Raw genomic sequence first — 24,664 nt, forward strand, 5'->3', positions numbered from 1 at the left:
TTGTATCATCAATAGAGTCTGATATATTCATAACATTTAGATATTGAACTCGCTAAGTTTCACTATGTCCTTGCGAAAGTAGTAAACCATATCGATTTATATCCTTCGTTGAAGAGATACAGAGCACAAATAATAAATTGAGAAGATAAATCTCATCTCTGCATCTTTCAACAAACATTCTTCTACAATGGAAGATTGAGCTGCATGAGTTCAGTTCTACCTTGCTATGACTTCAAGCTTTACGGACTATCACTCGTCTTTCTCGCTTGTATTCCACTTCTTCTCTTTGATGCATAATCAGTAACGCTCTTCTAACCTGTAACAAGCTCACACCACGTACAAGAAGATGTCAGATATATGATATGCCATTTACTAAACTTATTGTAAGTAGTATAATGGCTTTTGACCCTACAATGGATTCATTCAATCCCATTCTAGAAAGCTCATCGATGAGCCGCCTCTCTGAAATATGGCTTCCAATCCCCATCCGTCTCTTGATCTGTGTTTCCGCTTGCTGTCATTTCAAAAGAGTTAGCAAGGTGTAGTTGAAGATGGATTTATATTAGGGCAAGGCAAATTGTATCTGACCTTTATCTCATTTGCCATCTCAGGAGTAAGGTTTATATGTTGATTTAATCCAGAACGTGCAGCATCCATTGTAGAGTTGTTGAATAGCCTGATGGCTTCTAGGACGTGGTTATCATTCGCCACGTGAGACCTAGCATCACAGAGAAGATTCAGCAACAGCTGTTTTAATTATACATGCATATAATACTCTGTTACAGTTGCAATAACACCAAATACATCTATAGCAAACATTGATTTATCATCTTTGTATACTTGGTATATGCTGAATGTTGTAGCAATATAATCCATTAATTACCAATTGCAACTATGGATTATGATTACGCAGACCAACGTGAAGCATGGAGTAGAGCGTCAACTTACAGAGTCATTTTTGCAAGTGCTTCACTTAACCTCACTATAGCCTCCAACTGCCTTACTGTAATTGGTATAACAGTAGCCTCACCAGTTTCATTTGCTTGCTTTCTCATATCCTGCAACAAAAACATACAGCAAGAGAAATTTATAACATTGTTTCAACTATTTGCAATTTTGCACAGCCATCAAAGTACATAAAACAGGACGAAAACCAATCATGAGTCATTAATAGATTTGCAGAAACAGTGAAACCTAATGGAACAGCTGCACTATAGGACAAAGGAACAAAGAAGGGAGAACAAGCTCGAGTTAGAAATTTTTTAATAGCAGTTAAATATCATCAAATTTAAAAGGAATACATAAGCTGATTGTCAGACCAAAAAAGCTATTTAGGAAAAACCAATGAACACACTTGACAAGATTTATCAGTGATTTAATAAGAAACAGAATTAGCCCTAGACATGTTTATGGTTTTGCAACAAACACCAAGAAGTTAATGGTTTTCCACCATCAGACTTAATTCAACTAAGGCCACATCCCAAACTTGTATGAGTAGGTTGGGATCAGCATGGTATCAAAACTTAATATCCGGAATACATCATTTTCAATGTTGAGTACCTATTAAAGTACATAGTTTTCGTACTCTTCCTATTTCCTAAAATAATATTATTACTATGGCTAATAATATTCATGTTTGCATCATTAAGATTTAAGACCAGTATGTCACCTACCTGTCTGATTTTTACGTAGCTCTCCTGCAATCTGGATGCTGCAGACTCTGAAAGACGAGGACGGCATTCAGTCCGACAATAGTTTATATACCTGCATAAGAAATTTAGAAACTTCAGACGATGAATATCCCAAAAGAAATCGTTAAGCTAGATATAAAGGATCTTGGTTAAAACCTTTTCAGCCAGTTGTCTTCTTTGGTAGTCCTTGTGTCGCTAGTGGTTCCATCAGCTGATGCATGAATTTTGATGATGTGGCTGGCAATATTCTGCAAAGGTTTAACATCTGTTAAAGCATAGCATTATTTAATTTGCCTTTCTCAGGCTGACCTCTGGTTTAACATTCTTAGTAACAATCCACCTTGATATTCAGCAAATATATTTTAAAGTTCCATGCATTTTAACTTTATATATTTCAGAAATCACATGTATGAGCATATATATTTATGCATGATAAATTTTTTCAAGTTGAACAGGATTTGAGAATATGCTGACTAAGTCAATCAGTAAATTTGTACCTTGTCCTGTGCATACATTCTGATATCTTTTACGATAAAAATTAAATCAAATCTTGATAGAATTGTTGTCTGTAAATCAATGTTGTCTTGAGCAGTCTGAAAAATAAGGAGATATGTTAGTTTAACCAATTAGTACATCACAAGCACTAACATAAAAATGATGAAAGAATAAACGAACAATCCACACAAACTAACTTTAAGGTCATCGTAACGCCCAGACGGAGGATTGGCCGCTGCAAGCACAGAGGTCCTTGAGTTGAGAACTGTTGTTATTCCTGCTTTAGCAATGGATATAGTTTGCTGTTCCATAGCTTCATGAATAGCAACCCTAAACAGATATCAATAGTTTGAGCTCTCAACTGGCAAGTGGAATCACAGAACAAGTATCTGATTCTAAGGTCAACCAAATCACAGCGCAATCACCTGTCTTCTGATCTCATTTTATCAAATTCATCTATGCAAACAACTCCTCCATCTGCTAGGACCATGGCACCTCCTTCAAGATAAAACTCCCTCTGTATTAAAGAGACAGAACCATGACAAAATGCTTTAAATTGCATGATAATTTTTTATAAAAAAAGCTGTATAGAGGAAATACATCTATGCCTTGCATAAAGATTAGGAGCTCAAAACTTACTGTGCTATTATCTCGAATTACAGAAGCAGTCAGACCAGCAGCAGATGAGCCTTTTCCAGAAGTATAAACAGCTATTGGAGCAGTCTTCTCAACAAACTTGAGAAACTACAATGGGGTAGGACAAAACTCAGAAACATTTTATACTGCCTTATTTGAAGCAATGAGATACCTTTTTTTATCTTTTAGATCTCAACATTATTCAAATCAGAAAAAGGTAAGTTTGCACAGGGTTAATGATCAAGCACAACATGCAATTGTAACATAGTACATTTCTCATATAAGGAATCGAGACCAACCTGGGACTTGGCTGTGGACGGATCTCCTAAGAGCAGCACATTGATATCACCTCTTAATCTTACACCATCAGGCAAAGTCTGCATTTTCAAAGGTAGAGTTTAATAATTAAACAAATAAATTAAAACTAATAATAAAACAAGCTAATATACCTTTCTTGAACCTCCAAACAAAAGGCAGGCAACTGCCTTTTTCACGTCTGCATGGCCAAATATTGACGGGGCAATCTTGGAGCATATTTCTTCATATGCATTAGTTTCTGATGCAAATTTTTTGAATTCTTCAATCTGAGATAGGTAGAAAGAGTTAGCATGACACCATACCATTGTCAATGTTGAAACAAGTTTACATTCAAGGTTGAGATTTAGTATTTTATAGAGCCATGAAAACCCCGGGCAATCACCTCATCTCTGGTGAAGTTGGTAGGCCCTCGAGAATTAGCCTCAGAAGTTTCCTCTAATCCAACAACACGAATATAGGGCTGCCTGACTGCTACTGCTCCTTTATGACTGCTCAAACAATTCAAAATACATTGATTAACAATCGACCAGATTACTTAAATTCTCAAATCATATTAGTGAATTCTTACGAAGCTGATGAGTTGGCAGCTTGAAAGACACTGTATATCCCCATGATTGTTAATCTTGTTCCAGGAACAATTGTTTGCACAAGATGGCGATCTACAGACAGAAGCATGTTCCTTGGTAACTCTCCAGTGGGGACATCCTTAAATTTCAAGAGTAGAAGACGTGAGTTACGCAAGAATAAATCTTTTGGAATAATCTTATTAGTCCCTGAAGTAATTATTCACCTCAGGATTCTCCTGCAACTTTAGCGTCTGTTGATCTACATACTTGCTTTTATCAGGAACCACGAGCCAAGGATCAATCGGGCATGGCTCTTCTCCAGGCTGAAAAAAGTATAAAGACATTAGAATGCAATTACGATGTTACTAACCCGAAGACTAAAACCCAGAAAGTGTTTGAGAAATACCTGAGGGGCATGATCACAAGAACGCGGGACAATTGCTCCACCAAGCCCTGGACGACATGGAACAAGCTTCACATTCTTGCAATTCTTACATAACAGTGTCACATATGTAGCTTTTGCCTTAGTCCTTGAGGCAGCTATAACAATCCCAGAGATCTTTACTAGTTTTGAAATATACTGTGCCTGCACACATTTTTGGCAGGATAAAAGAAATCAGTACAAATACGCACTCTAAACAAAGTAGCATGAATGTGAATGCAACATGACACATAAAAGGTGGCGCGAGGTGATTAACTAACCCCCAACGATCGCATTGATACAGGATCCTGTTCTGACTTCAAGAGCACTTGAACTTCCCCTGGCACCGGCTCCTCCATTTCTCCAGTATCTCCTTGAACCCTAGCTCTGAGACCTGCCAGAACCTCTGCTGCTGCATTTTCAAACTGGTTTGTTTTCGAAATAGCAATAGAGAGTTGAATAAGTCAGCCCACATATCTAAAGTATATATGCAGATGCACTGTCCAAATTTCAAAGTTGATGCTATCATGCAATAAGAGGAATCAAAGTTTCACATATCTCTTTGATTGTTGCAAATTGTTATGGATGCTTAAGTGAGACATACTGAAACTCAGTGTCACTTAAGCAGATTAAAATGGGAAATGCCTTGTATGCATAAACGTATCCTTGAAATACTGCCTTATGCTATTCATATGTGCATTAGTTGAAATTAAGAGGGATTTCAGAATCCAGATGAAGAGGACGAACCAGCGGGAGATAGTCGGCGGGATTGTGTCGAAGCAATTGGGGAAGGATTTGGTCGGGATCGTAGGAGATGAGGTCGGCGAGATCGACAAGCAGGAAGTTGGGGTTGGACAAGAGGGCCTCTCTGTAAGGGAAGACGTTGGGCTGGCTCTTGTGCTGGAAATTTCTTATGAATTCCTTGAATTTCTGGAGCGCTTGATGGCGGTTGGCGGTGTCCGCCTGGTCGCCGCCGCCATGGGGGAATTGCGCTTGATCGCTGTAGTATACTCCACCCTCGTCCCAGCCAGACATCTCTCTCCTGCTCTCACTTTCACTTTCTCTCTCTTGAAAAAGGGGAGAATGCGCGGTTGTGAGCAGAAGGCGAGGGTTTGAGGGTGGGAAGATGGGTATTTTTTGGCGGGAAAGAAATGGCGGGAAAGAGTGGAACACGCGTGCGGAGCAAAGCTGAAGAAAGGAGAGTGGAATTCAACTACACAAGCTCTGTTAAAAGTTAAATGGGCCTCAGAGAAAAGAAAAGCCCACAGTTCCTCAACTCAATAGCCCACAACTACAATATCTAAACAAAATTCCTCATTTCTTACTTAAATGGGCTATAATTAAATAGCCCACAACTTCAATATTTAAACAAAATTCCTCATTTCTCTCTAGGGTTTTTTACATCCACGGCTCACGAAAATGGTAATCCCTGTCTGTTTCTCGTCCATGATTTCTGTGTGTTTGTAATTTTTTGTGGTTGTTTTCTGCCATATTTTGTTCATCTTTTTTCCATCATGTGTAAATAACGGAACGAAATTGTGAACAGCCGTCGCACAAGACGTTCATGATTAAGAAGAAGCTGGCGAAGAAGCAGAGGCAAAATAGGCCAATTCCTTACTGGATCCGTATGCGCACGGACAACACCATCAGGTATTTTGCTTTTGCTAGTTTTCAGTTACTTTGAAATATAATTATTTTTGGGGGAAATTCAGCAGAGTGTTGTTGTTATTTGTAGGTACAACGCCAAGCGCAGGCATTGGCGCCGTACCAAGCTAGGGTTTTGAGATGCTGGTTGGGAATTTTTTTTGGATGCTTAGTGTTAATGGGTTTTAGTTTTTTTGCTTCATTTGTAGAGACTGAAACCTATCTCCCGAGACAGAAGTGTTTTTTTTATTAAGATAACAAGTTTGAAAATTATGGATTATCTCTGTTTTCTTTCATCATTTTTGCTTTCCAATTGACAGCGATGCTGATGATACTTACTCAGTTCTTATTTTCTGCCATTTCGTATAGTGCTAACTAACGTTAATGACGAGTTTGGTTAATTCATGAATTTGCTGTCATACGTTTGCCTGCTTTTATCATGCTGCTAAATTTTGATTTTGGGTTTAGTGAACTTTTTTTTTATCTTCAATACCCATCATTACTAACAGATCTAACTTTATTCGTAAATGGATAGTTAATTATATAGATTGCAATCAATATTTAATGTAGTAATCACATCTGAATCCTAGGCCATTCCAATTTTGCAATTTTCTACGTCTTTTGTTGTCAAATGCGGATGTAAACTGGCATTCAATAGAAATGACTCCATATATCATTGTAGGTTTAATTAAGTGCAGCAACAAGGCTGAACTGTTAATCAAAGCGATGAATTATGTAATGCTCATTGCTTGGGTAGATATTATGTAATGTTCATTGATGAATTATGTAATACTCATTGCTTGGGTAGATAAGTACATATAGATAAGTGCATCCTAATATGTACGTATGCACATTTATACATTTAAATATGGATGCAACCTCAAGATAGTTGGATACTACATTACCTTTTTCACTTGTCACGATTTCTACCCCATGTATACCCTTCATTTTCCAAGTACCACAGTGCAGCATCTGCTGCACTCTCGGCTGCATCTTTTTTCCTGGCCTGTAGTTCCCCATAGAACTCGAATGACTCATTTGGTAACTCTTCTATTTCCAACATGATCTTGAAACAGAATCTGCAAAAATTAAGAATATGATGAGATACTCTTTGAAGCAACAGACAGGAGGTGAGGTTGAACACACTACAAACATGAAGCAATGGAGTTCATTTGAAACAAACAATATTTGCAATTGAAGGATGTCTCAGACACAAAACACAGAGAATTAGTGAAAAAGGCTAAAAGTTGTTACCAACCTTTTTAGTAACACAATTGAACAAATAATCTTATATGGGATAGCATCTTTCACACAAAGGAAGTTAATAGTTAAGTACAGAAACAGAACATTGTAGCAACTTACTCTTTTAAGTGGCTTGGTCCGATCTCTTGGCAGCACTCAAAGACGGGTGGTCTCCAGCAGTTAGCAGTACATAATTCATATAGACGTGATTTTGCCGATACATTGGTGGGAGCACCTAACAGAATTAATTTTGAGTAAGATGTGACACGTAGAAATAGAACTCCATAAGTCACATGTTGGTACCTTTTCCATTCGAGTTTGAGCCATTACTTAGTTTGGCGGCAGGGAGATCACTCTGGAAACTACTGCTTGGGGGTTGTGTAACACAGACTTCTGGAGACTTGCGATGCGAAAGAAGCTCTGTAGGTCTGGAAATGGACTTGGGCTTCAAAGTTGATATATTCCTAACTTCATAATCTTGTGCAACATCATCACTACCAGAATCTTCTACGCCAACAGATTTAGCAGTTCCAGTAGAGGGTGTCTCATCATATCCAATCAATTTGGCTGCCCTCACCTCAATCTTCGTAAGAACTTCCTTCAGTGATGGTGACTTTGTCTTGTAACCTTGAGCCTGCAAGATAAAAACAGAAGAGAAAAAAAGGGGTAATAATCAGAAAATTACATTGTTACACCTTGTGTAGAATGAATTTTGAAATCTACTTTTATCCGAGGTACACAAGTTGAAGTGATAGAAGATCTGAATCTCCTAAGATGCAGAACTATTGACCTATCATCCTGTCATCTAAGATGCATAACTATAGACCTATCATACTGCCCTTTATCTGATATCAGGCATCAGCTGACGGTCATAGCTCTGTGCTGGTCTAAAAGACATTACCATATAATCAGAGATTTCAGCCAGTCCAAATTTGTGCAGCTAATTTCTCATTTTAGATCTGCTAAAAGTGAGGCCTATAAATCCATCCTTAGTCCTTGGCTCTATATAACATAGTATTACAGAAACAAATCACGTATTAAGGGAAAACAGAAGAAAAAGCAACTAGATTTGTTTTAAAAAAATGTATTTCTAAAAGATTGATTACCTTCAAAGATTCAAATAACTGTCTTGCAGCCACTCTTTTAGCAGCTTTTCCACTGATGTTGGTAGCCAAAGCTGAGGCAGAAACATTTTTATCATCCACTTTAGCTTCAACTGTAAATTTGTTGTCTTTCTTTGATGAAGAAAACTGCAGGTCCCAGTTATAGGATTGGCAAAGTTCATAAATTTCTCTCAGTGGATTGCATTGCAGCTTCGAAATACTAACAATAGGGTCCAGCAAGAAGAGCATCGTCTTCCAGACGAGTTCCAAATTGAACCCTGTGTCAAGAAATAGGGCACCTGTAAAAGACTCCACTAAGTCGCCAAGGGCCTGAAGAATTACCAATTAAGGCACAGCTATATCAGTTCCTGTTTCTTCAATAAATACAAGGATATGTATAGTTTCATAAGAAAACAACCACTATACCAATTGAATTCATCAAATAATATTGAAGATTATGGTATAGAAAGATAATAGTGTAACCAATTTTTATTCTTCGTTTAATTAGAAGCTATTTCAGTAGTTTTCCATACGTTGCAAATGATTCAACAATCTAAAGTTTGGAGATTCTCAATTTCTCACCATGCTACATATTGGCTCAGCTCACAAAGTAATGTAAGAGGATATCATACCATTTCACATACATCACATTGTCAGACTTATACTTAAGAAATTTCTTTCAGATATGCATGCTACAAATTTGAGAAAATAACAGTTTGAGAATTACCATCCAGATGATATCATGGGGCTTTTCAATACAAACTCATAGAAGATATGGCCCTTTTTTAAATGGTAAAAAGTAAAGTAACTGATTAAAATATTTGAACAAGTTACTCTCAGCATATGAGGCACTGCTCAGGAACAACAGATAGAAGCAAAACCCTCGAAGTGAAGTTAGACTCTGTTCTGAAAACCCACAATGCTAACCCCAAATTAAGCGTACCCCAGAGAATTTCTAAACATTCCTTTCTATGCTTGATGATTCTTCTATTTCTTTCAATCCAGAAAGACCTACACAGCTCACTAGTCGATGGAAATACTGTTTTGTTTGCTAACTAAGCTCTCCTGATTAGAGAGAAATAGATCAGTGATTGAACATTGCAGTACGCATTATACACCCAGCTCCATATTAATATAGAAAAATGTATATCTGCATACTTTAGCCCATCATCTTTCACCTTATCTTACAGATATTTACGATTACAGCTTTACTCCAAGGAACTACAGATCTATTAAGAATGAACAACAGTTATTCAGACACAGCTAAGGAACAAGAGGATTACGGAATAGTGGAAAGCATGCATAAAAGCTATAATAGTTTCTTATTCTACATGCATAAGGATAAAAAAACCACAAACAGAAAGAATGACAACCTTTGGACATGCTTTCTCTTCTATATGCTCTTTCTCTGTTCCTGATTTACCAATGTTAAGGTATTTGGCTATTGCTTCACGGAGAACACTAGAATCACAAATCATATATTTGTGAAAGGACCATTTTCCAGCTACATCAGCAAATGAAGTGTTGTTCACGCATGCTGATCTCAAATCTGTTAAATGGCCAGGTTTTAAGCTTGGATAGACAGAATACAGATAGGAAGTGATCAAATAATCCAAGACAGCATCTCCAAGGAACTCAAGTCTCTGGTTGAAGTAAATGCAATATGTATTAGCACCAAAGATTGAAAACATAAATGAAAAATTAAAACTTTACTGGCATTGACAGTGGAGTGGACATCGGTAGTACCTGGTAGCAACCTCCCAAAAGATTGTTGAAAGATGGATGAACAAATGCCTGAATAAGCAAACCCTTATGGGAAAATTTGTAACCTACCAGATTTTCAAGGGCGTTAACATCAATCTCACTCGAAAGAGGAAGAAATGACTCACTGGCAGAGCAGATATTATCAATTTTTGGGAGAGTAAAATCTACTTCTACGCCAACCCAGTTAAGAAATGCAGTTGCTGATTTAAACCCACTATCTACTATAAAAGCTCCTGTAAGTGCCTCAAGAGCATCAGCAATTGTCTTGTTGTATAACCAGTGATGACATTTGTTGCATCTAACTCCAGAATTTTTGTCATTGTTCGTGCTATAATCTGAGTGAATGTCCTCCTGAGTTTCCTTTGTGCAATTTAAAGGGCACGGACGACCAAATGCATAGAATGTGTCAGGCTCAAATGATTGATCTCGAATGTAGACCTGGAGTTGTAGTTTCAAATGCAAAAATGTATTCAGCATAAAAAAAATTCTTGAAAATTTATTGAAATTATAATTTGAACATGATAAGGACACATTAATGAAATTGTTATGGCTACTTAAAACAATTAACCCCTTTTAACAGTCAAAGTATTAAAACTTTGAATGAGTTGGTCAATCAACTGTCTACTTCCAGATTCATCTTATATGATTTAGAATTTCTCGGCAAGCCCTTGTACCCACAGTAACAACAGTTTTTTTTTCCTTCTCAATATGGGTAGAACTGGAAAAAAGGTACCAAAATGGGATTTCTTTTTAAATCTGGGTAGACAAGTTTGTAACTCGCATCTCTTCTTGAGTGAAGACGTGAGCCTTAGTCGCGTCTTAGGGTAAGACGCGAATTGGACTCGCGTATCTAGCTAAGCTTTGCTGCCAAAAATTCATACGCGACGCATGACCCTTGCCATGAAGCGCATGGATCGTGCGTGCACTATAGGAAAGACAAGTTTGTAACTCGCATCTCCCATGTCTTGAAACACATAGCATCATCTCTTCCTCTCATTTCATATTTTGTATTTCATCTCCAAAAAAGATTCCCAAACCCAACGCAAATTTCAGAATTTTAGGTATGTTGGATGCTATTTTTCATATTACCTATATATTAGTAATTTTCACCCTGAAAGCTCTTTTTAAGTTCACCACACAGAAACACCTCCTTTCCTCCCCTTCTCCAACCCGACCCCCTCAGTCTGCCCCCACCATACAGCACACCAACTCCAGTAACATCTTTTAATTTGAATTGCTCTGGAACACAAAAAAGCATAAAAAAGTAGATTGTATCCTACTACCTATTCTATAATATTTCATTGGTGGCTCTTCAAGTACAGGAGTTTTACAGATTTCATGCAAGAGTCTTCCGATTATCTAAATAGTAAATAATCAAAGCAGTTCTGCCAAATCCTGGTTTCTCCAGTTCTCACTAGTTCTACTATGATGGCTTTGATTGGTTATTTTTCGTTAACTTGCAAATTCAGTAATATTGATTTATTTGACTGGCCAATTATTGTGCGAGCTTAAAATGGATACTCTTCTACATCAGTTACCTGTAACTTCTTCATCGTTGCAAGCTTGAGTAGATTAGAATTCTTCACGATGTTGGAACGCTTTCTAGTTAGTTGCCCTTCATCTAAAGCATCATGCTTAAGGAATAGACATCTGCCCACCGCAAACTTAAGAAATGCATCTCCAAGCACTTCAAGTCTTTCAAGAGAAAAGCTTTCAGAGCATTTCTCTGTTGTGAGTGCTTCAAGAACCTGAACCAGTTTTAAAGAATTATTAGCACATCTGAAATATAATTATGTGTTTCAGGGAAACTGGATGTGATGCATGAAAATAAATTTAAATGTAGAAGTGTAAGAATGTAACTACGCGGTCAAAATGGTTCAATGATACAACTAATTAATCCTGTAAATCCTTACACGAGCAGTGGTAACTTCAGCTCCCTCTGGGAAAGACTCAGCTAATTTTTCCTTCAACTCAATGGCCACAAGTAAGCTTTCAAGCCGATGCATGACTGATGGTAACAGAGACAATGAACTCCCGATATCTTTAGAGAAACCAATAACTTTCAACTGACAAATCTCAGGAGGCAATGCAACAGAGTGTTCCTCCTTTTCTCGCCATTCTTCTGAAATTAAGTGAGCAAATGATTCAACATGTTCAATATATAAGTAGACAAAGGTAAAGAGGCAAAAAGCAAAGAAGTCAATACAGAAATGTGAATGCACATGACTGTCAATTACTTTTTACCAAAGCTTTTACAGATTGATCGTGTCTTAAGGATGTATCATCTTAACATATGATGGTGATAATTCTTATTTGTATAGATATTTTTACACATATAACAAAGCTACCAGCACAGCCTAGTTCTACTTCTATTAAAGAAATCAAACAAAGCTCTAGGTCAAGCTATCATAAATGTCCTTCAGTACAGATATCAAACCACACAGTTACGCAATTCACCGATCCTTAAGTATATGATATGAGATTGAACTATAGTCAGAACAAGCATGAGAAGTCACATGCTGTAGAAGCCTACTCAGACAAGCAGGAATGCAAGTTAACTTTCCCACCTTTTGGCTTCTAAGACTCTTCTGCTTTTGTCAGTAATCAGTATACTATATACACTTTAGAACTCCCCACAATACCATAAACATATTGACCCTAGAGAAGAAAAATATAATACAATGAAAGGACAAAAAATTTGATGTACTCCCACCCATCAACAGTCATAAGTCAAATAACATAATCAAACACGGAAAATATGCCAATACAACTAAAATGCAAATATTATTTCTTAATGGGGCTTAACTCAATTCAGGGTACATAACAATGAATTAGATATATATAAATGAAATATACCTGTAAGTTTTTTCTTTCTCAATAAATTCTCCAAGACAAAAAGTTGTTTGGCTTTCAAAACAGGTTGATCAGGGTATGCAAGATGAATATCAAACCTATAAAGTTAAAGTTGACCAGTTACATAATCAGAAAACTAAAGAACAACCCTTAGAGCACATAGATCATGCAATAGTTCAACCATGTTACGTCTCATATAGAGATGGGTTTGTACTCAACAGAGATCTAGAATCAGAACAAGCAAAAACATTGAGATGACCAGAAAAAAAAAATCATCTAGCTATGCTCAGTTATCTTCAGGCATGTGAAAATTTATCTACGGATAGCGTGAGAATTGTGTGCAGGCAAACCCTCAACAGAGTCCTAATTGGTAGAAGATGGTTTCATAGTAATTCATCAATCTCAAGCCTCTATATTTGATCACCTAGTTGTGACGAAAGTTGACATAGTAAATGGAAATTATTTGCAGATGACTATAGCTGCCGGCCACTAAGTTACTAAAATACACTTGCGATGTGATTTGTTGTACAATTTCCTAAACCATTTACGAAGAAAAAAAAAAGATGATGTTTGAAGTTGGATACACTGAAATGTAATTGAATAAGTTACAGCACAATCACCTCTAGAAGGATCTAAAGAGTTCACATTCCTACTGTTGATATGGTGAACTATGTAGAACAAAATTGAGTTTGGAATATCATTATTTTTCTCAGTCTGATATATAAGCTACAATTTGAGTGGCAACATGGAATTTTAATCAAACAAGATACTAGCATTTACCTGACATCCAGACTTCATAAACAAACTAGGAGAAAGTACTGTAATTATTCGGAAACAAGACAGGGAATAACTTACTTCTCCTTATAGTGCTGCACATGGTCCTTTGATACACCATGTAAGCTATATCCATTCTTCTCCCAGTAAACTTCAGAAATAAAGAAAAATTTATGATTGCATGGGACATACACCAAACTGTTCACAACATCGTCTGAGCTAAAGTGACCATTGGCAAGATGCAAGTACTTGCTACTTTGAGAAGTTTGATCACCCACATCAAGACGTGGAAGTTTGAAAATTGGAGATGACAAACATCTCTTAATTAGTGCCCAGTCCACAGAGATGCTGCCATGTTCTATTGGTTCTATAGGAAGCAATAGGTAGAATGTTGCCGAGCTTGAGTTATAGACATCATCATTTTTTAGTGACACATATTCAGATACAAATTTATGCCTGTCAAGAATAATTTGGAGGAACATTTTCTGCACCATTTCAGCTGCGGCAATCTGTATAATACAAATAATTTAGCCTGGCATGAACTACTCAATATCATCACTTACTTGTATATAAAGAAAGAAGACTACCTCATCTTTATGAAATCTAGTAACTCCGTATGGAATAAGCTGTGACCTCACCATTCTACCACGAGCCAAACAAAGTTCAACCTTCATTTGTCCAGCCTCGTCTGGGAGGGGATCCTTCATGAAAAGACCAAACCTTCTGTATTCTCTATCTGCTGGAGTAGGACAAATATCAATGTAGTAACAACTAAAGCAAGTTGAGCTCTGAGCTTCTGTCCATGGTTTCCTAAGGGCAGCTGGAACAAGCATCTCATGTAATTCTGCTCGTGAATCCTCTTCTGCAGTGAATGAAAAAACTAATTATAAACCTAATAATTGGTATAAGAAATCTGAAACTTATTTCTATATAATACACCAACCACTGCTGCCATCAGAATCAGATAAATCTTGAGTCAATTCCTCATGTTTATCATCTTGCTCCGGCAAGAGGTAATCAGTCAGTGCTCCAATTTCATGTAGAGCCTTGCATGCTCTCAAACAGGCATCTTTCTTAGCTGCATCCGCGGAAGATTGAGGTGAACTAACAATTTGATGAATTGGAGCATTGGCTGGGAGAATTATGGTGCAAACCATTCCATCTACATCATCAAAGTAGTAAATCTGGGGCTTTGGTTGAAAGTACCTAATACAGATTTCATCAGCAAAAACTTTGAAATAAGGGATAATAGCTACGACTTCTGTTCAGATGGTAGACAATATAACAAGAGAGTAAGATCATACTCATCATGAGGCAGTTTTGAACAATAGTGATGCAGCAATGAGATGCTCATTATAGAACTAATTGTTGCCCCAGTAGTATCCACTTTATAGGTTCTCTCTTCAAAACTAGTTATCTGATTACTAGATTTTCTCAATGAAATTTCTTCATTCATCAGTGCTTCATCCTTTTTAAAGTGTTCGATCAAACCGAGTTCCTTCAGGTTGCCCCTGCATAGTGGAGAGTTTTAGACATTTGATTTTACTCGCAGAATAAAACTAAAATGTATCTTAATCAAGCTCTAAATGAAGCACCTGTCCACCAAAAATGCATATTCAGACTGGGGCATACGTGCACGACCTCTAGATTGGATAAAACTTGCAACTGTTTCTGGAAGATCAAAACGTATTACAAGGCAACATGTCTGTATATCAAGTCCCTCTTCGCCCACTTTTGTTGCAACTAATAGATTTAGCTGCCAATATAATTTGATAACAAGAACTATTATATTATTACAGCTTCAACCAAAGTTTGGTTATAAGAGCAAGGAATAAAGAGTTACAAAAACTAGAACACAATATACTGAAGAGGGAAATACAAGCTGAAGACAAGTAAATAGTTATTTCAAATTGTATGACCCCATGATCCCATTACAAACGGAAGATACAAAAAGCAAAAGAGAGGGGCATGTCATTATAATCATAATTACCTCTCCAGATCGGAACTTATCAAGAATGATATTTGTGTTTTTACGTGATACAAGTCCAACATGCACTCCCACAAGGAAACCACACTTCCAAGCTGATAAGAACTTCAAGTTTCGAAGAATATGTGAGAGGGATCTTGCAGTAACAATTCTATTAACAAATACAATGCATTTCATATTGGGCTGTAACCTGTTAAGAAAAAACGGTCTTTGTCATACATGCATAAACCGAAGCATTCAATATAAATTAATTTTGATATAAAAGATTCCTGATAATAAAAGTTAATAATAGTCAAATTGTGTGAAATAAAGAATCAATCAAACTCATAAAAAAGTTTAAGATTGTATCAGTCCATCAAGAACAGTAACATCAAACACATAAGTACTTTGTGTGTGTTGGCCTAGTGGTAGAGTGGTTAATGTCTATGGCCTCATGTTCAAGTCCACCATGGTGTGGTCCTTGAATTCAATGTTGCAATTACCAACATAAAAAACAGGGTATTGTGCCACTTTAAAATCTAGAGAAAAAAGATGACAGGAACTAGGAATCAAGAAGAAAGAGAAAAGTCAGAAAGATTGATACTGCAATTGAACTCATTAAGAAATAGACTAAAGTCCAAAATTGGTCCCGTACATTTGCTCAAAAAAACTTTTTGGATCTACACATTAAGTGTGTCAGTTTCTAGTCATAAACAATATGTTTTGGTCCATATTTGATAATTCCGTCAAAAAATAACAATCAACCACATTTTAAAGTCAAAAATTGGTCCTGTACATGTGCATAAAAAATTTAGGTCCTACACATTAAGGTATTAGCTTATGGTCCTAGACAATATGTTTTCATCCATATTTAACTCATTAGGCAGGTCAAATTATCAAATTACTCATAGTGCAATATCATGTACTATGAAAATTGTGTAATAATACCCAAAGCATGTTACAAAACTTAAGAACATTATCTCGAAACATTTCATGACTACAAATTTGTGATGTAGGTGTCTGCATAATTTCTTTAGTAACAGTTTATTATGACAGTAAACATAGGTGTACTAAGAAAGACATACATAAACATCAAAGCTGGCCTAGTAACTCTTGAAACAAAAAGGATTACTCCATTATTTAAAGCCCTAAACCTCAATATTGATAGAAGATGAGACCAAAAAACTAAGCTTCCAAAAAGAACATAAGCAATTAATTGGTCTAGCTGCTTTTATATTAGGAAACAAACACAAATTTAAGGCTCAAATTACATGGAGAATCGTAGACATTCTAGGAGAAGCATTTTAACGACAATTGGTGATATGACATTATAGTGCGACTTTCATGGAAATATGCAATTATAAAAATTATTAGGGTAATTATTACTCATGGAGCCTATTTTACTAGGAGATGACACAAATCCTTTGTGCTTTGCATACTAAATTACAGAGAAGCCATGAAAAGAGATTCGAAGCAATTACTTCACGACTATATGTCAGTTGTCAAGTGCCAACTGTGTCTGAAAGGGTTGGCCTCCTGATAGACATTATCAAGTTCCACGATAATAACAACGAGACATCTACCATTTAAATAAGTCAAATGCATTTCCAAAGAAAAGATTCTGGTTGAAAATGATTGTCTAAAAACATAAGAGCAAGCAAAAACCAACCTAAAGTTGGATAATATTCCAATAAGCCGTAAGAGCTTTTTTGAGAAGTAAGGCTCTTTCAAAACTTCAACAGTGGACAGATCAGCTTCCTTACCATCTGCATGCATAATAGGATATTATTGCTGGCATTCAAAGTAAACAAATCCCAAAAGGGAACTAAATTATACTCCTTCCGTTCCCTCATAGTTGAGGCGGAACTTTTCGGCACGGAGTTTAAAAAATGAATGTTGAGTGTGTTAAATAAATAGATAAAAAAGTAAGAAAGAGAAAAAGGTAGAGAGAATAAAGTAAAAAGTGAATAAAGTAAGGGAGAGTAAAGTAAGAAAGAGGAAAAAGTTACTATATATGAAATGACTCAACTATGAGGGAACTTCCCGAAATGGAAAAATGACTCAACTATGAAGGAACGGAGGGAGTAGTAATAAAAGGGAGTATATTAATCTGTGTTCCTAGTGAAGCAAATACATAACCAGAGAATGCAAACTGTATAATATAAGGTAAACAATTTATATTGATATGTCATAGGGAAAAGGGAGCAAATGCATATATATCTATCAACTTAGAAGGGCAGACATGCAACATAATAAATGGAATCAATTGTAATATTTTGGAATTTTGATATACCTCCAGTGCAATCAGAAGCAAGAACTGATACAACCTGATGCAAATATTTGTTGCACAAGTTACTCTCACTTGAACTCTCTTCTTCCACAACGTCAGTATTCTCAAAATGATCACCCTTCAGGAAAATATGGCTGGCCTTTGACAAAAGCAGGAATAAATTAGAGACGAGCAACCTTTCAATGGAAACTCTAAGTAATACCCTTGAAGTAGGGGTCTTAGACTGAAGAAGTAAGAAAAACAAGGTGGATTGCAGTATCCATTGTTCTAGAACTTAAGTCGTAAGATATGTTAGGATTTACAACAACCCAAGCCCTCAAATAACATATTAGAACTACAAAAAAAAAAAAAAAAAAAAGAACTGATGCAGACATTATTTGAGATGTATAGACCAACTACAAACCACCTCTGACTGGGGTGCATTCGTTAGATAAAAACATATTTTTTTCGATAATTTGCAAAGTAATCCTTTGGAAGTCAAAAGTAGACTTCTGCCCAAAGTCAATGTGAAATTTAATTCGTGCAGCCAAATATGAGGTGCAGTCTAGAAAGCAGTGGCGTAAGACAAATATGTCTTGTCATCAAATAATGAGTCCTCACATGAGAGCTATGGATTAAAACATGACTACCCAAACGTGAATCCCCAGTGTATTGATAAATTTTACAGGTACGCAAAAAGAGAGAAAATGAAAATAAAATACACGTGCACCAAAACCTAACTGACAATCTTCAATGTCACCAAAGCCAGACTAACTGAAATAGTGAAAGTATGTGTTAATGTGTGATTTCTCTCCATGACGTTCATTCTCTCTATGAGAATTTGATGGAGGGGCCAGCAGACTGTTCAAACTTCAAAGTACAGTATGAATGTAACTCAAATGTATTAATTAGGAAAATCATATCATCATTCAGCAGTTACCTAAATGGGCATATCAGCACTAATTAACCTAGTTTGAAAGAAGTAGTAGTTTGCAGGCCCAATAACATTATACACCTAAGCCATGTTTAAAGGTTAAAATGCATGTAGATTACATCCATCAGTATCTGGTTCAAACTATTAAGCACTACTCCCTCCGTCCCAGCCTAAGCGAGATGTTAATTTTCGCACGTGGTTTGGAAAAATGATAATAAATAGTTAAAGCGGAGAGAACTGAGAAAGTAAAGTAAGAGAGTACTTTCTCTCCACATTAACTATTTATTATCATTTTTCCAAACCATGTGCGAAAATTAAACATCTCGCTTAGGCTGGGACAGAGGGGGTACTATTTAATAAATCAAATCCAAGCACCATATATGACTGTTTAAAAGGTACCGAGTGATTAAAAATTGTGATCTTTACCTGTAATGCTCCCCATAGTCCAAGGTTTTCTAGACAAAAGATCAAATTGCAATGCAGCTTTTGAAGCTGCTTTTTGGTGCTCATCAGAGTACTCTGATCAAGTGAATTTATTCGGAGTGCTGACATAGACTGTTATGACAAATAATATTAGTTTAATTATGGAATAAATTTTTACAAACTAAATTGTTACCTTGCAATACCTGATTCTTTATCTCCTCAAGTTTCCTAGTGTAAACAATGTGAGGCAAAGACGAGCCATCCTCCGAACTATAATAATACACATTCACCTTGGGGGATGTGACAAATTTTTCCAGTTCATCCTTGTCTTCAACAGTATAAACCTAAGAAATATAGAAAAGGATAAGTGATCAATATTTGAGAGAGGATATTCTTCCGATTTTTTGTTGGTTTGAGTGGGGACACTGGAATTGTAATATTTGGTGCTTTCAAACTACAAAATTTTCCAATTTATAGTTTTATACCCTTTCTTGAATCCCCAAAAGCCTAAATCCATAAACACTTAAAATCATGTTATTAGGTTACTTTATGTAGAACCTTAGTCCTTAATTGACTGATTCCGACAGAACCCCTGAGCCATTACTTTTCTGTCATTCTATTAAGGTTCCTTGACTCTAACAGAAACGGATTACGGATGGACAAATTAGATACTGAAACCAGATAAAGTGTAACATAATTGTGAGATAACTAATTTTTAACCTGTATGAATTTACCACATCAAAAGTGGGGCAAGGCCATACTCAGAAGGACAAAATTAAACTAATTTTTAAAGGGAAGTATAAGTCTCCTAATTATTTGCCTTGTGTAATTGTACTATTTGTAACAAACGTTCTAGTAAATTAAACTAAAGAGTGATTGAATATGCATTTTTATCCTAGAAACACACCTTTGCTCGCAGCAATGCCTCAAGACCATCTATTGAGCCACCTAAAAGAGCATGAATTCATGTCAAAACATTAATTAGTCGATTAAGAACATAAACAAACTCCTCCAGGTGAAAAAAAGCCATAAAAATTTCAGCAATTTGTCATGAACAAATACTTCATTTGGAAACAACGGTATTACACGGAGATTCAAACCCAGTAGGTCATGATAGAAAATATAAATGGCTGCTATGAGTTGTTCATCAAACCAGATTCAGAAGGACGAAGTGACAACAGAACAAAAGGAACAAAACAAAGAAGAATCAGTTGAGAAACAAATGTATTAACCAGATCAGTTTTCTTCAGGGATGGTTTGAAAAAAGTTCATTGTTGATTGTGGAATCTGGACGGTTTGAGAACAAATGGAATGATACTGTTGATTTCGGTTTGTTTGAGAAGCTTCATTCTAGAATTGAGCTGCATCCCCGTTATAAAATTGTCTCAAGAAGATAATGATAAAAATGTGAATCGCCAGGATTGCATGCAATCCGCAGAACATGTGGAAAATAATAATCTTGTATTACTTGTGTGCAATGAAGATGTACAAATGACACCATTCAGTTACCTTTTCCTGATTTTGGAGATGCAGTCATGCCACAAATACGAGGAAGTTTCACGATATCTGTTTTGTAGAAGATCTACAGCATTTTCATGAAAACCCTCAATTCAAGAATCAGGCAATAAAATTCGACACTATGTGTACTGAAGTCCAGAATGATATGTGAATTCAATATAGTACCTTCATAATTTCAGAATAAGGATGATTGCTATCAAGTTGCGCATAATGGCACTCATCAAATATTAGAAGAGCAATCGCCTCAATGTTGATAAAGCAGTGAGACAAATTGTGCAGAAGTATCTGTGGGGTCATAACAAGGACCTGCATGGTAGAAAAATCGGTATAAACTAAGATATCAAGTTCCCTACAGCTAGCAACCCTGCTCAACAGCACTAAACAGCCGGTGGATATATTAGTAGTAAATCAGCATAACTACATCAAAGGACAAGTTTTCACATGGAAAAACAAATGCAGTGGATAGGACTCCAGCTCTATGATGCTACTGACAAAGAAATCCTTTAATTCATTGATCTTGGATGCCCATAGTGAGACATTAACTACATTTCGGATCATTCCTAAAATATTACCCAAGCAATCCACTCCCATTAAACAAGATCACTGTACATTCACCACCTACTGGAGAGATGAGATATCTAGAGTTTGAAATTTCAGATGGGTTAAAAAATACAATCTAATTATACAGTTGGCAAATCACGAGAACGTACTATTAAGGGGAATCAAAAGAAAATTGAACTTTAGTAAATGTTAACTAAGAAATATCGTCACCTTTTATAAGAAACAAATTTCTTTAATACTAATGTAAACAAGGATATAGTTCAAATAGAAGACTGATGTGCACCAATCTGAGAAAGAATGCTCTCTGTTCTTAAAACTTCATAATAAAAATTTACACCAACCTCATTCTCCTCAACTTCCTTCTTCCAGTAATGGGGATTCTTTACATGCGCTGAGCTTCCACAATAGATCCCAACTTTGAAGTCAATAGAATTTGCTATGACCTTTGCTTGCTGTTAGATCCACATGAGAAACCAAATGTAATTCTAACTAGCATGATAACAATAGTGGAGGAGTACTATTTAATAATAATAATAATAACGGTAATATTTAATAAAGTAGAGAAATAGTACAGTAATGAGTTTATTCTGCCATGCTAAATGCAACCATGAATGCAGGTCCAGCACTTAACTGTTCTAGGACAATATATTCAATGGAGTATAAATGAAGGATATTTAAGCCTCAACTTTTTTAATATTAATAATCTGAATATGTTTGTTGATTGAAAAAATCTGTAACGGTGTTCCCTATAGAGGTCTCTCACCAAATAAGGCTTTGATCAATAATCTTGACCAGATTTAGGTTCCTTCTCAAGAAGTTATGATAATACCTAAAATGCAAGGTAGTCATTCTGGAAGAAATTAGTTCGCTAGACAAGAGTAAGACAAGGGAGCTCATAGTCATTGGAAAACAAGTTGCTGGTTGTAAATGGATCCTCGTAGGCAAACACAAAGCAAATGGAAGAGAGGAAAGGGATAAAGCTTTTCGCATGACTAAGGGGTTTACTGAAGTGTATGGGATTTATTACAAAGAAACATTTGCATTAGCAGTAAAGCTCGACATTGTTCGTGTCCTTCTCTGATTAACACCTAACCTGGATTCGTCTCTTTACCAGTTATATGTCATAAAAGCATTTTTCAATAGAGATCTTATGGGTTATACCAACATGGTTATTCACCCAAAAATTGAATCCCCAACAAAGACTAAAAAGGTCAGCAAACTTCAGTCCTTATATGGATTGAAATATTTGGTTTAGCTTCCTGAATTATAAAGAAATAGTACAAATATAATTAATTCCAGGCAAATTGGACTCATTTTCAATAAGTATCTCTCTTGTAAAACATGTGCAAGCAGGCAACATTCTTTTAATAGGAACTCACTGTGGAGATTAATAGTTGATGCAACTCAAAGCTAAGGATTTTGCAGCCAAAAAAAACAATACACAATCCTATATATTTACTGGTAATCCCTGAAAAGCAAAGGCATCATGTCACTCAAAGAAAATAAGCGGTGGATCTCTCAAATCAACTGTAATACTAAGATATAAATGTGTTGAAACTCCAGTGGAATTAGCAGTAAAGCACGGTGCAAAAAGGATCAGTAGACTTGTAGACGAAATTTGTTATCAAAGACTAGTAAGAAAACCATGCTACCTTCTCCAATACAAGATTTAACATTGTTTTCAGTAAATGTGTCAAGTCAGTTCACAAACAACCATACTTGGAAAACATGAAAGAAGTTTATTGGATTCTAAGGTGTCTCAAGCTTACACTGGAAGAAGGGCGGCATTTTCCTGAAAAGCTTAGGTAAAAAAGAGTTATTCACAGATGTTGAACGGGCAGGCTCTAACATCATATTAAACGTGTATCACTGGACACATTAGTTGATACCAGTAGTTTTGTCGCAGTTCTTGTGCTTTCAAAATACAGCCAAAAAGTAGAAAACTAGGCAAAGAAAAAGAGAATGTAGGAAAGCGAAGGAACCTGCTGAACCAAAGCAACTGTAGGAGCAAGAAAAATGCATATGTTCTTCTGAGGTTTCTTAATAAGGTGTCCCATCTCATATATAAGTAGAACCGCAATATGAGTTTTCCCACAACCTGTTTCCAGATATATTACTACATTCTCTTCCAATGCCTTTTTACAGAGGTCTAACTGGTACCTGACAGAAAATAGTGAAGTCAGTGATATGCTAAATATTTAGGGTCACATTCATCAGAATTATAAAGTATCAGGAGATCAGTGATAAAACAGATCGGACATAAAAAAAAACATAAGTTGGTTAAAATCATGAATGTTATGAAAACATGAAATGATGCAGGAATGTAGATATGAAGAATTCAAAAATGTCATAGTTGAAATGATGCAGGAATGTAGATCTGAAGAATTCAAAAAAGTCATAGTTGAGTTCTAGGAAGTTATTCATTCTCGGAGAGCTAGCATATGCTATAGTTAAGCCTATTTCATATCAACCAGATTTTAAAGCGGTATCCAGGGGTTGTGCGCATCTCCATTCCCAATGTAACTTAAACAAATTCCCTAATCGAAACAGATAAAAAATTTCATTCACCCGAAAATAACAAAAATTATCAATTATACAGCCAGTAAAATTACAGAACAACATAATGTAAGATATAAAAGCAAGCTCTCTTTAGGAAGGGTTTTCTTATACAGATTCTTAACTAAACAAGTGTTGGTTGAAATAATGAGGTTATCAGAAAATGAACTGATGCAGGAAATTCACTCCTGAATAACTCTGAACTCTCGCATATGATACAATACATATTCGCAATGCAACTCAAACAAGCTTCACAATCGTAAGAATAAAACATTTAACTCACCGCAAAATAGCAAAAGTTCATCACCTAAACAAGCAGTGAAGTGAAATTACAGAAAAACAAAAAAACAAAACGAAACAAAAAACAAAATGCAGTTGCATGATTAGGAAAAAAAAAAAGCGCCGATCAGCAAAACAGAAGCTGAAAAGTAAAATGAGAAGGCGCACTTCCTAGCGATCTTTCTCGGGTCTTTCTCCGGTTTCACTGGAATCTGTTCTTCCTCGTCGCCGTCGATCGGTAGAGACATAAGCCGCTCCGATATCCCGTTCACCTCGGCGGAGAAGGAATCGCCGGCGTCCATGACGGTGGTAGAGAGTGAATTGACCTGCGATTGACTGGCGAGAAGAGAGTGGAGAGTGAAAATTTACAGAAAAGAAAGCGTTGGCGCTTTGATGACCTGTGTCGTCTTCTCACTTTCCTGCCCAATAAGTACTTTCCTTTCACTGGAAGTTAATTTCGATATTAAGCACTGTTATTAATAGTCTTTCCATCCAAAGAAAAATAGAGCAATTAGTGTATGGGTTTAGGGTTTAACGTAGAATTGATAAAGTAGGAGAGAAATGAATAAAAAAAAATAAGAGAGAAAAGAAAAAGTAAATGAGAAGTAGAGTCAGTGGAATGATGGGTAGAGTTATTATTTATTGAAAACT

At 36.2% G+C, this 24,664-nt stretch overlaps 3 protein-coding genes across 6 annotated transcripts; 1 reads left to right on the forward strand and 2 right to left on the reverse strand.

Annotated features, from left to right (window-relative positions):
• Positions 1-5,388, reverse strand: LOC125191031 (DNA replication licensing factor MCM5-like). Its single transcript, XM_048088491.2, has 18 exons — positions 4,875-5,388; positions 4,409-4,552; positions 4,113-4,292; positions 3,931-4,029; positions 3,709-3,845; positions 3,523-3,628; positions 3,272-3,406; positions 3,122-3,199; positions 2,826-2,930; positions 2,612-2,703; positions 2,384-2,516; positions 2,189-2,284; positions 1,848-1,939; positions 1,674-1,764; positions 949-1,058; positions 589-718; positions 413-514; positions 1-316 (listed from the first exon to the last, which is right to left on the reverse strand). The coding sequence occupies exons 1-18, from the start codon at positions 5,160-5,162 to the stop codon at positions 233-235; spliced, it is 2,202 nt and encodes a 733-aa protein (XP_047944448.1). The 5' UTR covers positions 5,163-5,388; the 3' UTR covers positions 1-232.
• DCL4 (dicer-like 4) lies at positions 4,418-24,442 on the reverse strand. 4 transcript variants are annotated; one of them, XM_089058676.1, is made up of 26 exons: positions 24,182-24,442; positions 23,161-23,338; positions 21,520-21,630; positions 20,783-20,923; positions 20,609-20,681; positions 20,007-20,047; positions 19,303-19,443; positions 19,103-19,231; positions 17,767-17,902; positions 17,143-17,239; positions 15,498-15,684; positions 15,103-15,263; positions 14,812-15,018; positions 14,451-14,713; positions 14,095-14,369; positions 13,589-14,016; positions 12,737-12,831; positions 11,794-12,002; positions 11,419-11,628; positions 9,863-10,318; positions 9,490-9,759; positions 8,120-8,446; positions 7,317-7,647; positions 7,134-7,248; positions 6,677-6,850; positions 4,418-4,552 (listed from the first exon to the last, which is right to left on the reverse strand). In XM_089058676.1, exons 1-25 carry the CDS (start codon positions 24,313-24,315, stop codon positions 6,682-6,684), a joined length of 4,884 nt encoding a protein of 1,627 aa, XP_088914802.1. In that variant the 5' UTR covers positions 24,316-24,442; the 3' UTR covers positions 4,418-4,552; positions 6,677-6,681. The 4 variants fall into 4 exon arrangements, with proteins under 4 accessions (XP_088914802.1, XP_047944447.1, XP_047944446.1 ...); XM_048088490.2 differs by lacking the exon at positions 4,418-4,552 and having other exon boundaries at positions 6,546-6,850; positions 11,794-11,999; XM_048088489.2 differs by lacking the exon at positions 4,418-4,552 and having other exon boundaries at positions 6,546-6,850.
• LOC125191033 (large ribosomal subunit protein eL39x) lies at positions 5,428-6,051 on the forward strand. The gene is made up of 3 exons (XM_048088494.1): positions 5,428-5,549; positions 5,674-5,777; positions 5,863-6,051. The coding sequence occupies exons 1-3, from the start codon at positions 5,547-5,549 to the stop codon at positions 5,909-5,911; spliced, it is 156 nt and encodes a 51-aa protein (XP_047944451.1). The 5' UTR covers positions 5,428-5,546; the 3' UTR covers positions 5,912-6,051.
• Positions 24,443-24,664: the final 222 nt, after the last annotated feature.

Source organism: Salvia hispanica, chromosome 5 (assembly GCF_029641045.1).
Source record: "Salvia hispanica isolate PSC_SH4W2 chromosome 5, Shi_PSC_v1, whole genome shotgun sequence".
Classification (NCBI taxonomy): Eukaryota; Viridiplantae; Streptophyta; class Magnoliopsida; order Lamiales; family Lamiaceae; genus Salvia; species Salvia hispanica.

Coding starts and splice junctions, on each gene's coding strand:
- LOC125191031 (XM_048088491.2), bottom strand. CDS start 5,162: ATGTCTGGCTGGGACGAGGGTGGAGTATACTACAGCGATCAAGCGCAA. Junction 1,765..1,847: donor GAAGACAACTGGCTGAAAAG/GTTTTAACCAAG, acceptor TTTCTTATGCAG/GTATATAAACTATTGTCGGA. Junction 1,059..1,673: donor GCTACGTAAAAATCAGACAG/GTAGGTGACATA, acceptor TTTTTGTTGCAG/GATATGAGAAAGCAAGCAAA.
- LOC125191033 (XM_048088494.1), top strand. Junction 5,778..5,862: donor CGCACGGACAACACCATCAG/GTATTTTGCTTT, acceptor TGTTATTTGTAG/GTACAACGCCAAGCGCAGGC.
- DCL4 (XM_089058676.1), bottom strand. CDS start 24,315: ATGGACGCCGGCGATTCCTTCTCCGCCGAGGTGAACGGGATATCGGAG. Junction 14,714..14,811: donor TCAAAACTGCCTCATGATGA/GTATGATCTTAC, acceptor AATCTGTATTAG/GTACTTTCAACCAAAGCCCC. Junction 7,249..7,316: donor CTCAAACTCGAATGGAAAAG/GTACCAACATGT, acceptor TAATTCTGTTAG/GTGCTCCCACCAATGTATCG.